Source organism: Danio rerio, chromosome 9, assembly GCF_049306965.1.
Source record: "Danio rerio strain Tuebingen ecotype United States chromosome 9, GRCz12tu, whole genome shotgun sequence".
Classification (NCBI taxonomy): Eukaryota; Metazoa; Chordata; class Actinopteri; order Cypriniformes; family Danionidae; genus Danio; species Danio rerio.
In genome coordinates this window covers 11,447,111-11,461,285 of record NC_133184.1, presented here as the reverse complement: position 1 = coordinate 11,461,285, position 14,175 = coordinate 11,447,111, and the positions used below count along the sequence as shown (strand labels likewise).

Here is a 14,175-nt window from a genome sequence, read left to right as displayed (position 1 = left end):
CATTTCACTAGCAAACAGTTAACAGTTTTTTTAACAGAAAACTGTTAAACAGAGCATCTACTGCGTGAGAATGAGAGATAATGGAACTACTTTCACATTGGCTCTTGGATAGAGAAACCTTTACGCACAGACATCAATTAGTCTATAAATAAATAATTTTGTTTGTTAAGCGCAAATATTCGTTTCAAAACTATTTCTAAATTCAGTTCTAATTTCCAGCAAACTAATAAATTAATAATAATAACAAAATGTGCTCAAAAACCTAAGTTATATCCTAAAACACATGCTGTGCCCCATATGGTCTAAAACCTGACAGGTGGGCAAATCTAAGCGTGTTTTTAATAAAACAAATATAAATATGGATATAATAAATAATACTGCTAATAATAATAACATTATACAAAAGCAAATTGTTATGAATGAACTGAAAAAGCCTCCCGAGATGAAGAAGACATAAAAGCAGTGATTTTTCATATTTATGTAGGCTAGAAAATAATATGTTTTGTAATATTTTAATCCTTTATATTTATATCCTATATTTATTCTTATTATATCCTATGTATATCCTTAATATTTAATTTTTTTCATATGTAAAGATATTTGCCTATTGCTCTCTTGTGCGTATTAAGCAGTGCGTAAGCGAGGCGCAAGTTTAGAGTTTAGACCGGGTTAGTTTTGGTCTAATGAAAAATCTATTATAGTTTCTCAAAATAGCAACGCGCCAGCGTTCCGCCTCAGAACGCCTTCCTTTTTAGACCAGAACGCCTATGGGCGCACAAATGAGCGCTAATGCGTTTGCTATTTAAACAGCGTAGCGCAATGCCTCAAAACGATTCTTGCGCCAAGCTGAAACTACCAAAAGACTATTGCGCCGCGCCTTGCGCCACACTGCACTGGGTGTATGATAGGGCCCTATGAGTGTTTGTCATTACATCCACTGTGTAAAACATATGCCGGAATAATTGGTCTTTCAATTTCTGCTGTGGCGACCCCTGAAAGATAAGGGACTAATCCAAAGAAAAATCATGAATAAAGGTGAATAATAAAAAAAAATGTTTTGGTAAGTCTGACCAATTGTTTCAGCATTTGAAGTGGCGGTTCTTTTCTGTTGACCACAGTTTGATGGTTTTAGCCCCACCCCCTACTTAATGTTCAATTTTAGTGATAAGTACAATAACACAAAATAGAAATAAACATCTTAGGAACATCCAGTTTAGGTTGACTTTAATCATGGTCTCTGGCTAATCTGTATAATCAAACAAGTTGGCCAATCCAATTAAAACATCTGAGATTATTGCATTTATATAATCATCTATCGATTCTCGAATTCAATATCTCCAATGCATCAATTGGCTGATGCCAAGACATTCATGGCCATTGCTAGGCCTATTTTAGGGGGGCTGTAGCTATATTTCCCCCCTAAAACTTTTGCAATTATCTTATAAACTGTACACTAAATTGTGGCCTCAGTCCCCTTTAAATATGATAAGAAAACGGCAACAGAATTCGGCTCCTCCCCGTCTTTTGTTTTTCATTTGATCAGCAAACTACAGCCGTGGACAGCAAAGAATGAGGTGTGTTTTTGGAGGAGCAGTCGGGTTTTCTCTGAGTTCACCTCATTAGCATAGCTTATTTTAAAATGAACTACCAACATTAAACCTTTTACAGTTTGTGTGGCATTAACTATACCATATAGTCTTGCACAGAAAGGATTAAACACAGTGACAGAAGCACTCAGAGAAAATACTAGTTTTAACTGTCACTAAGTCACTGACAGAGATAGAGACATCAAGTGTTGTCTAGTATTAAAAATACTTCTTAATTATTATTATCAGTCAGATCGTGAAATATGTGAACTAGCCTGTAAGTTTAAAATATATATTTAATATGTATTTATATGAGTGTCATTTATTTAGAAAAGTGGCAGTGTATTTATTTAATATATGGAAACAAAAAATGCACTTGAATATAGAAAGTGATTTTTACTACTGTAAACAGGTGATTTGAGCCTATTTGGCTTTTTTAGACCTCAAATGGCTGTGCCTGTCTATGTAATACAGTGGAATACTAGTATACAACCCATTTTAAACATTTTTAAGTGTATTACTATTAAATTACTACTTAGAAATTGTAATATTAGGATATATATATATTATATATATATTATGTTAACAAAATGTCATAAAAGTTCAGTAGATAAAACAGTTTTACCATTTGTAATATTTGTACAGGATTTGCATTTTTATGTGTCAAGTATTGTATTTAGCAATGTAACAATATCAGTTTAGTGGGTTTGTTATGCTTGAAAGCATGTAAGTGTTTAAACTGACTATTTGAATTATTTAATTTGAAAAAAAAAAGCATGTTGAGCATCTTCTTTACTCTGCATCAATGTTTAAATTTACATGACAACATTCTTTCATTCATTCAATGTCCTTCTGTTTAGTCCCTTTATTAATCTGGGGTCACCAAAGTGGAATGAACCGCAAACTTATCCAGCACATGTTTTACGCAGAGGATACCCTTCCAGCTGCAACCCAACACTGGGACACACTTATACACACTACCACACACATATACTACGGCCAATTTAGCTTATTCAATTCACTTACAGCACATGTCTTTGGACTGTGGGGGAAACCGGAGCACCCGGCTGTGAGGTGGTCATGCTAATCACTGTGCCACCGTGACGCCCTCATTTTCAAAAAAATAACTTTCAATAAAGATTTGCCAGGTCTATTATCATACATGCCCAGAAATGGGTTCAAAACTTGGGACAGTAAAATGCACAATCATTCATTCATTTTCCTTTTGCTTAGTCCCTATTGAGGTCGCCGCAGCTGAATGAACCGCCAACTATTGCAGCATATGTTTTATGCAGCAGATGCCCTTTAAGTTGTAACCCAGTTCTGGGAAACACCCATACCCTCTCACATTCACACACACACACACACACACACACACACACACACACACACACACACACACACACACACACACACACACACACACACACACACACACACACACACACACACACACACACTATGGTCAGTTTAGTTAATCTAATTCATTTATAGTGAATGTCTTTGGACAGTTGGGGAAACTGGAATGCCACACAGAAATGCCAACTGGGCCAGCTGGGACTCGAAACAGCAACCTTCTTGCAGTAAGGTGACAGTGCTAGCTACTGAGCTACCTATTAGTCCATAAAAATGTGCAAATATGTACAGTTTGAACCCTTTGAGAAAGTACCACCCCTTGACTGAGTATAGATGACAGGTTAGTTTTAAATTAATTTGTAAAATTATTATTGTTTTTCTTTTTATTGTTTTACATTATTGTTATTTTTCCACAGTTCACTAAAATATTCTTATGAGAGAATATCAGCAGTTTGTGGAGACTTTGTGTAACATCTTTGGTTAAAATGACACAATGTAAAACTGTTTGTATGAGCTTTAACTACATCTCCAAAGTTTTATTGAACTTGAAATATTATTTTTTAACAACAAAACCAGCCATATATTGCACAGGTATATTTTGAGCAATAGCAAAAATTATTTTATGGGCCAAAATGATTGATTTTTCTATTATGCAAAAATAAATAAATAAAAAAAAAATCATTCAATATTAATTAAAGAACAATTTTTTTTAACATTTCCCACTATAAATATATCAAAACTTTTCTTTTAATTATTAAAGTGCATTTGCTAATAACTTAATTTAAACCACTTTAAAGGCGAATTATTTAGGTTTTTCCCTTTTCAATATTTCCAAATAGTTGTATCACAGCCAAATATCCTATCATAACAAGCCATACATCAATTGGAGCTTATTTGTTTAGATTTATAGTGATGTATAAATCTGGGGTCAGGTACAAACAAACCATACATCAGTGGAGAAAGGGAGAGCTTATAAATCAATAAAAAAAATAAAAAATAAAAAAAAGATCCTTTTGACTTGTTGTTTTGGTCCACGCTTTTGAAATCACATAAGCATAAAAGATAAATTAGCAGTTTTGTGTGAGCAAGTCCAGATCAGATTCAGAATGATTATCTATTAAATCCCCTCAAATCTCTAATGGATCTGGATATTCTGTATCGGGTATTTCATAAGATGTCCTCTGCCACATTACAGTAAAAACACAGATGTTCAGACAATTCTAATACTAGCAAGGCATCACGGTGTCATAATAGACAAAACATACCATAAATAGCAGGAAATCATTTTATTATGACAGAGGAATGTCAGTGATGGGGAATGGTGTCATAATAGTAGCAAATACAAATGGCTAATTATTAGTTAATAGTGGTTATAAATGAAGAACTTTATGTAAGAATGCTATGACATATTATACTACTGTTTAATACTATTACTACTATTATAACACCACAATAAGGTTTTATTAGTTAACATTAGTTGATGCATTATTTATCACAAATTAACAATGAAAAAAAAAACAGTTAACCATTAGGTAATGTTAACTTAATTTCATATTCTGATGTATGATTTCTTTACTTTTCCAGTTTAGTTAGTTAATGTTTACTTACACATACACCGATGTATTTGTTAATATAATATAACATGACCTTAATTAGCAAAACATGTTATCAGCAATAATAAAAACTTTGTTAAATGAACACCTTGCCTCAGGTTCAGCACTACATAATTTTTCAGAACAGTTATAAGAACAACAAGTTAGAAGTTATAAGAACAAGACAATTTAAGTTATGAGAACAAGAAAAAATAATTTTCAAGAACTAGAAAAATTAGGTTGTAGTATCCAGTTAAGAAAAGTAGAAAAATAATAATTTAAAGCAATTAGAAATATTAAGTTGAGGTAAGTCGGAAGAAATAAGTTAAATACATTTGAAATATTAAGTTGTGGTAACTTGAAAAAATAAGTAAAAAAATATTAGAAATATTCAGTTGTGGCAACTTAAAAATAAGCTAAAGAAATTAGAAATATTAAGTTTTGGTAACTAAGAAATATAAGTTAAAGAAATATTAAGTTGTGGTAACTAGAAAAAAAGAAGCTAAAGTAATAAAAATATTAAGTTGTAACTAGAAAAAAAAGTTAAAGAAATTAGAAATATTAGGTTGTGGATAATAAAAAAATAATTTAATGCAATTAGAAATATTAAGTTGTGGTAAGTAGAAAGAAATAAGTTAAAGAAATTTGAAATATTAAGTTGTGGTAACTTGAAAAAAACAATAAGTTAAAGATATTAGAAATATTCAGTTGTGGCAACTAAAATAAGTTAAAGAAATTAGAAATATTAAGTTGTGGTGACTTAAAAAATAAGTTAAAGAAATTAGAAATATTAAGTTGTGGTAACTAGGAAAACAAGTTAAAGAATTAGAAATATTAAGTTGTGGTAACTAGAAAAAAAGCTAAAGTTATAAATAATATTAAGTTGTATCTAGAAAAAAAGTTCATGAAATTAGAAATATTTAGTTTTGCTAACTAGAAAAAAAGTTAAAGAAATTAGAAATATTAAGTTGTGGTACCTATAAAAAGAAGCTAAAGTAATAAAATATTAAGTTGTGGTAACTAGAAAAAAAAAATAAGGTAAATAAATTTGAAATATTTAGTTAGTGTAACTAGAAAAAAAAGGAGTTAACGTAATTAGAAATATTAAGTTGAGGTAACTAGGAAAAGTTAAGTTATAAAAAATAGGTTATACTAACTAGAAAAAAAAAAGAATTGTGACAAATAAAAATAAGTTATTTGAACCAGAAAAGTATATATGATCAATTAGTCTTGACAACATAGGGTTTTAGCTAATTGTAGGTTAATCAAGTTCCAACTTAATTTTAGACGTTTCGCAAGCTATTTTAAGTCAGTTTAATATAATGTAAGTTCAAATGAATGATAAGGTTGTTTAATTCCACTTAAAAGTTTAAGGCAACCAGTTTTACAGTGTAATCAAAGTCAGGGACAAAAAAGTTCTAAATGGACACTGTTTTGGAGTGTTAAAGTGGAAACCTCAGATTCAACTTGCAAGTTATTCATGTTGATGGATGCTGTACAAACATGATTTGTCATTAACCAAGCTAGTTAATAACATTTGTTTATTATTCGTTCACATTACCCAATGCATTAACTAACTTGCTAACTATTAAGGAACACATTAATATATGCTTAGTTTAAATACATAACAATAATTTATTATTGCTAAATAAATGTGTTCATTCATATTTCTAACCATGAACAACTATCTGCAATGAAAAAAATATTGAATAAAATGTTTCATATTTTAATACGTGTCTTTTTTTTTTTTTTGCAGAACAGTTCTGTTTGTTAAGGATTTTTTTTCTTTTTTTATTAAATGCTTAAGGATTACATTTTTAAATAAAACCATATATAAGTTAATACATATACATGTTGAGATTAATAGCAATTTCAAGTAGAACTGAGTTAAGTAATTGAATACCTTATTAAGTAGATTACTTTTCTGACATAGTAATTGCAAAAGTAATTAAAATATTTTTTTATTGAGGTAATTAGTAATCAATTTTTTTTTTCTGAAATAATTTACCCAACAATAATTTTAAATATAGCCAACTATTGGACGCCATCTGTATCCACTTTAAAAATAAAATCTTTCTATAGCTATTGATGAAAGATAAAACTACGCACCAGTCGTCCAGCCTCGTTATTGTGTAGATCTATTAGTGTACGTATGTCACTCTTGCCCTTCCTCCGTCTGGCATCCATGAACTGCTTGGACTTCTCATAGCCGAACTCCACGTCGTCCCCACAGCCGCCCCACTCCCACTTGACCCCTTCAGTAGGCCCCATGCTGGCCAGTCGCGGCGGTGGTCCTCTGCTCCTCGTGGCCTCGCAGCCACACTGCAGAAGCTCCCCCATACTGCAGGCCTGCGTCACTGCATGTGTTACTCCTGCTGCTGTAATGGCATACACAAATGCCGTCTCGCGGATGTCTGGAAGGGACACACACAGACAAAAAGAGAGATCAAACAGAGCCTGTGATTGCTGGCTAAGGCTGGGTTGCGTCGGGTCCTGATAATTATGGCACTTTAGATAAGTTGCATGGGCTATTTCTGTGACAGTTTCATCTACAACCACAAGCATATGAGGTCAGGCAATAGAAGTGTTATGGTTCAGTGCTAATTCTGTTCAATCAGAGTTTTACTATTTAAAAAATACACCAAAAAACTGTGTAACAAACCAACATTTATGCTCAAAAAAGCCTAAAAATATTACATAATTTTTAAATTGTGAACCAATGCCTGGAAAAAGACATGGTCATCTGTATAAAAGGATTTTAAAAGCACTTCATTAAACAATTTGTCAAAAGAGGCAACTCTAAAAAAAAAAATAAATAAATAAAAAAAGACTCATTAATCCTAAATGCCCCGTGGTTCTAAATGTTTCATCAGAGATGTCCTAAAACCAAAATGTATTTTAAACAATACCATTCTTGTTGTAACACGGGGAGTGACAGTGACAACAGATGTGCAGACCCACATGCAGGTTTATTAGCGAGGTCAGGCAAGCAGTGGTCAATACAGGGGTAAACAGATGTACGAGGGCAATCCAGAGTCATAGTCAAATTAACAGGCAGATGGTTGCAAGGCAGGTAGTAAACAGGATGAAACAAATAAACAAGGCAAATGATCAAAAACACGGCAAAGGCAGACAAAGGAACCGCATTGTAATATCACTATAGCAGATAACAAGACTCAGCAACAGTGAGTGTTTCTGTGCTGTTTATGTAATGCAGTAATCAGTCTAGAAGCAGCATCAGCTGTGGGAGTCTAATCAGTGGAGACTTGGAGCAGATGTGTGTGTGTGTGTGTGTGTGTGTGTGTGTGTGTGTGTGTGTGTGTGTGTGTGTGTGTGTGGCATGACTGAATATGTAGTCCATTTACAAGCAGATTTGTAGTCCTATGTGTGTGTGAATGTTTTCCAGCGATCTCTTGTGGTTAGATATTAGATATTAATGTAATATCAGAATCAGAAAGAGCTTTATTGCCAAGTGTGCTTGCTTCCAGTACATAGAGTACCAAGAATACAAACATAGTGCAGAAAGCTAAAAGGACCATTATAGTGCTGAAATAAATACAAGAACATGAATAAATCAGCCGCTTCAAATGTTATCACTCAATTGAATGGGCATTATCAATGGTTATCAGCTGAAAGATATGGGGCAGTAGTAGGCCTACTGGTAGGCTCAAAAGGCTGTTATCATCCATCCACATGGTTAGTAAGCTAAACTTATGAAGAAGACTCCAGATCCAGATCTGTTTTTACATTACTGTGATTGTTGGGTTTAGGGTTGGGGTAGACGTTATTGAAATACAATTAATGGGAACATTTGATAAATAATATTAAGAATTTTTGTTAACATCCGGCCATAGCCGAATGTGATCTATGACTGATTAACTATGTAGATGCATGATTACAGCCGTCTGAGCCAACAGAAGAGGCTTCTGAGAGGCACAGAAGGTCCTTACTGGCTCATATCTATCAGCTGATAACCACTGGTAATGTCCATTCAATCGAGTAATAACATTCAAAAGGGCTGAATAAATAGCAATAGCATTTTTTTTTTTAAATGGGAAAAAAATAATGGAATAATTTAAATAAATACATTAAATAAATTAATTAATTTGAATAAATATAAATGCATTTAAATATTTCATTTATTCCTTTTCTTGTCGGCTTAGTCCCTTTATTAATCCAGGGTCACCACAGCGGCCGCCAACTTATCCAGCACGTTTTTACGCAGCGGATGCCCTTTCAGCCGCAACCCATCTCTGGGAAACATCTACACAGTCATTCATACACACACTCATACACTACGGACAATTTAGCCTACCCAATTCACCTGTACCACATGTCTTTGGACGGTGGGGGAAACCAGAGCACACGGAGGAAACCCACGCGAACGTAGGGAGAACATGCAAACTCCATACAGAAACGCCAACTGAGCCGAGCCGAGCTGAGGTTCGAACCAGCAACCATCTTGCTGTGAGGCGACAGCACTACCTACTGCGCCACTGCGTCGCCACATTTAAATATTTATGCAAAATATGCTTAATGTTCTCAATTAAATTCATCAAAGGTGATAGAAATAAAGCAATTATATAATGAAAGATAACAGTGAAAAAAAGTGAAGTGAAAAAAAGAACATTACAAATGCTGAGAAAATGCCAATACAGTTTTAAATAGACAACTGACATCTTAAATGCACAAAACACAGCTCAATGCAGTGTTTGATTCAAAACACAAGTCTAAGCAGATCATGCAGATGCAGAATTTCCTTATATTGACACATATACACATACTTTTATATACCTATTTGTGTGTATTTCAAATGAATTATGTTCCATTGAACTTTCTAATCCACAAATATTTCTTAAAAAAAAAAAAAACTGAAAAAAGAAGCACACATATTTTTTGATTACACAGCGGAATGAACCGCCAACTTATCCAGCACATGTTTTATGCAATGGATGCCCTATGTATAATATGTATTATAACACCATAATGTGTTTTTAAAATGAGTAATTAATTATCACAATATCACCGTTTTACTGTATTTTGACCAAATAAATGCAGCCTTGGTGAAAGTTTAAAAAATTGCTACACATGCAAACATTTAATTTGAATCAGCTTTGCTAATAAAAAAAATAATAATAATCTTTAGTCTTTTGTCTAGTCTTTAAATAAATGTATATTTTAAATTTATACTACACTCTTCGAGGAAAAAATATTAATTTACTCCTGACAAAACATGATTTTTAGAGAAAATGACAGAGCATACACCCATTCACTAGAAGTATTTAGATGCTAACATTTACTAATACTAATTGAAAACTATTTGCTCTGAAATAACAGAAAAGAGTGAGGAGAATCAGAAAGAAATGGAGAGGTTGGAAAAAACAGATGTTTAGCAATTCGTAGTAAGGCAGTTGAAAGGCATGACTTCTATCCTGTGTAAACGCTGGATGCAGTGAGCGTGCAGTCACTCTTCAGCCGTGTGCCAATTCTGCATCGCATGATTCAGTGAATGGGATTCATTAAAGCCAGAGAAATGGAACCAAAGCTCAGGGTGAACACACACACACACACACACACACACACACACACACACACACACACACACACACACACACACACACACAGACACACACACAGATATTAATCCCAGCTGTCCATTCACACACCCACTGTCGTCTTCATACTGTGAAACTATGTGTGTGTTTTTCTTTAGATACATGCATGGCCATTCTGACAGCACCCCACCTGAAAACAACTGTAGATTTCTGGCACACAAGAAACACCAAACAAATCTGTACAAACCGAAAGCTGTTCACTACATTTATCTAAACATGGAATGTGAGAGAAGTAAACTCCCTTTGGCATAAGACAGATCCTTAGATTCTGTTTTTTTTTTTTTATATTATTCATTCTTGGATTTGATTACTTTCAGAATATCACAATCGAGTAACTTTCATGTTGATTGGGAGAACACAATTTTTGAGATACATTAAAATAAAGAATGATTTAATATTTAAAATATTCAAAGATTTGAAGTGGAGATCAAATTTAGAGAAAAATTAATGAACACTTCCAGTGTTTAGAAACTGAAGGGGGGTTTTAAGATATAAGGTTTGTTTATCAAGGATGTTCCATAGATTTTCAGTCAGGTTTAGATCAGGACTCTGCTGGCCATTTAATTATTGCAATATTTACAGCTTTAAGGAACTACTTTACCCATATTGCTGTGTGATAGACTTATAGTGCAGGTGTCAGGATCCAGCCCTTGCAGCCCTGTCACTCCTGTCTGTTTAATGTCTCTTTGTTTGTTTTGTGTATTAGCACATGGTTGTCTATTTTGAGTGTTGACCATGTGCTTCCCTTGTCCTGCCTCCTTGTTTAACCTATGCCTTGCCCCCTTCATTAGTCCTTGTTCATCTGTTCCCCGTGTTCTCTACTCCCTTTAGTTCATTTTTCACTAGCTTTGTTGGTTCATCATTCCATCTTTTGTGTGCATGTCTAGCTAATCTTGTTTAGTGCATGAGTTTTTTTTTTTAAAGGTAGTATAGTTTTTTTTTTGTCTAGTCTTAGTCTAGTACTAGCCTTTTTAATCTTTATCTCGAATTATTTATATATTTGATTGTTTATTTATTTATTTATCTTTCAGCAAGGTTGCTGTCATTTTTAATTTTATTTCTGCTTGATTCTCAGCCCCAGTCTAGCTCTATTTTTTTTGTTAGTTCTTTATTTTTTAATTTCTGTTCCTGTGTTTTGCTTGCTGTTTTATTTCTAACTATAGCCTATTTCTTTCGACCTTTTAAGTTTTAGTAGTTTTATTATTTTTTTTATTCGTTTCATTTTATTTTTTGAGCTCTATTCTTTTCCCCCCTCTTAAATATTTATTTTTACTTTGTTCTAGTTTGTTTTTCTCTTTCTGCTCTTTTTAATTTTTTTTGTCTCCCCAGCTGTGTAGTTGTGTTGCTTGTCACTTGCCTCCTAAGTCTTCGCTGGTTGTGGATCCCCTTGACTTGTCCAAAACCGGAGGTTCAGCTAGCTACTTTGCTACTCTGAAGTTTGGAATCCCCCTTTCCTGACCAGCCTGTGTCACCCCCTTAAAGACTCTCCCCTCTGTATCATCCTGAAGTCCTGAGTCTCCTCCCCTCACCAGTTTGTTCTCCACCATCACCCTGCACTATTGACTGTTCGCCTTGTTTACCTCCTGTAAATAAACCTTGTGTTCTCCTGTCTATTCTGTGTTCGGGCCCTCTTTGCCAACCGTGACAGCAGGGATTTCATTCGCAATTCTCTTAAATGTTAAGACACTGTGTGTCATTCATATGCTGTTTAGTGCTGAACTGCAAGTAATTTCTGCTGCAGCTGGATTGAGATTATTTGAGCTGTAAAATCTGATGCATTATCCTTGCTAGAAGTAGCTATCACTACATAGGTAGACAGTAAGGGGCCAAAAGGTGTTCCAGGAAAATCCTCTCCACAATATTACACCATACACAACCGTTTAAAAAAGTGAGCCATTGTTGTCTTGCTATAAGTTCAAACTAGTTTGACCATTCCCCTCTACAGAGCTCACATGGGAGGCTTAATCTCATTTCTCTAATCAAACTTCTCACTTCACCTTTTTTTGCCATTGTATGGAATGCCCTCAAGAAAGAAACATTCCAGTGATCTTGCATGGATCTGCTTTTCAAAATTAGACACAAAACAATCACGTTCTGGCAACAGACGCATAAGGGCTAGCTAGCATACTAGCTTAACATGTCAAAACAAGCAATTATAGCATCATTTATCATGATTTTGCTCCAAAATTAACTATTTGAAGGGATGGGTCACCTATAAGTAAAAATGTACTCACTATTAATCTACATCAAGTTTTTTTTTTTTTTTTTTTTTTTTTCAGTTTAAAAAGAAGAGATTTTGAAGAGTGTTTGAAACATTGACTCACTTTTGGAGAAAAAAATAAACACAACTGAAGTCAATTGTTACAGGTTGTCAGCATTTTTTCAAAATATATTCTTTTGTGTTCAATGTTTAACAAAAGAAAGAAATGATGTTTAACAGAGCAGGGAAATTTTCACAGTATGTCTGTTAATATTTTTTTCTTCTGGAAAAAGTCTTGTTTGTTTTATTTCAGCTAGAATAAAAGCAGTTTTTAAAAAACAAAACATTTTAAGAGCAAAATTAGCCAATTATCCCCTTTAAGCAATTTGTTTTAGATAGTCTACAGACTAAACCCTAACCTGCCTAGTTAACCTATTAAGCCTTTAAATGTCTAAATAAGCAACACAATCTAACGGCGATTAGTAACTTTTTCATTTAGTGGCTAATTCGTATGAATTCGTACGATCTAATTCTTACAATTTAGTACGATTCACTTATCCCCCAATGACGGTTTGGGTTAGGGGTGGGGTCAGGTGCCACGCTTCCTTTTTAAAATCGTACCATTTCGTACGACTAAACTCGTACTAATTTGTTTGAATTAGCCACTAAACTGGCAAAACGTAAAATACTTACGTTTTCTCGTGAGATCAGGCTGAAATAAGCTGTAAAGAAGTGTCTTGAAAAATATCTAGTAAAATGTTATTTACTGTCATCATGGCAAAGATCAAATAAATTCATTATTAGAAATGAGTTTTTAAAGCTATTATGTTTATGCATGAGTTTGCCTTTCTACTTGCAATGTTAATTCAACAGCTATTTTATTAGTGTTAGTGCTCCAAAAAATAGGACAAAAAATGAATAAATTCGAATCCAAGTTTTCTCTGACTGTTATGGGTGTGTGTGTATGTGTTCACTGTCTGTGCACTTGTATGGGTTAAATGCAGAGCACAAAATCTGAGTATTAGAGAACATACTTGACCACATGTCATGATTTCCCTTTACTTCCTCAGTCAATTTCTTTTAGCTTTGTCCCAATTTATCCAACATGTAATTCATCCAACATAGGCTCATTCTGACAAACAGTCCTATAAACATTTCTGGAGGCTGTGAATTATGTAGCCAGAAGTTTGCATGGCTGCATTTTGCTTTTAAAATGAATGCTATGGGGTGGTTGACACTGTTCTTTTTCACACTTACCAGCTGACCAGAAATACAAAAACAGAAGCCAAAAAATAAAATAAACAGGTAAATAACAGGGTGACAATGTGATAAAATCTGAAAATGTGATAAAACTCAGGGAATTTTAATAATTTAGGGAAGTGGGTGGGCAGGGTCTACTTTTATTGGTTGAGTTTAGCAAAGGAGGAGGGTGGGTCAGTCTATCAGTCAGTCAATCAGTCTATCGATCAGTCAGTCAGTCAACAGTAAGTCGACAGCGGCCTCTGGTAGATTTACATGAGAAGAGCTGGCGCAAAAGGCACTCGCAAGAGAAATTTGGAATCTTAAAAAAAATCGAACACAGCAGCTTCTGGTGGATTTGCGAAAACAAAAACTGTTAAAAAAAACATGGCTCCTGGTACGCATTTGGCGCTCTCCAAAAATGAATATATTGTTTTTAGAATTAGCCTGGGTTGATTTTATCAGAGAATGCCACAGTGGAATGAAACAGCACACACTCACACACTATGAACAATTTAGCTTACCTATAGAGCATGTCTCTGGACAGTGGGGGAAGCTGGAGCACCTGGGGGAAAGCCACGCAAACA

At 34.0% G+C, this 14,175-nt stretch overlaps 1 protein-coding gene across 2 annotated transcripts in view; it reads right to left on the bottom strand.

Annotated features, from left to right (window-relative positions):
• Window positions 1-14,175, bottom strand: part of wnt6b (wingless-type MMTV integration site family, member 6b) — a 55,903-nt gene that overhangs the window by 10,921 nt on the left and 30,807 nt on the right. For both annotated transcript variants that reach the window (XR_012385182.1, XM_003199189.7), the window contains exon 3: window positions 6,644-6,948. Coding sequence is in view for 1 of the 2 variants with exons in the window: in XM_003199189.7 (XP_003199237.2) it covers window positions 6,644-6,948 (305 nt within the window). In the remaining variant the exon portion in view is untranslated. The remainder of the gene's footprint in view (window positions 1-6,643; window positions 6,949-14,175) is intronic.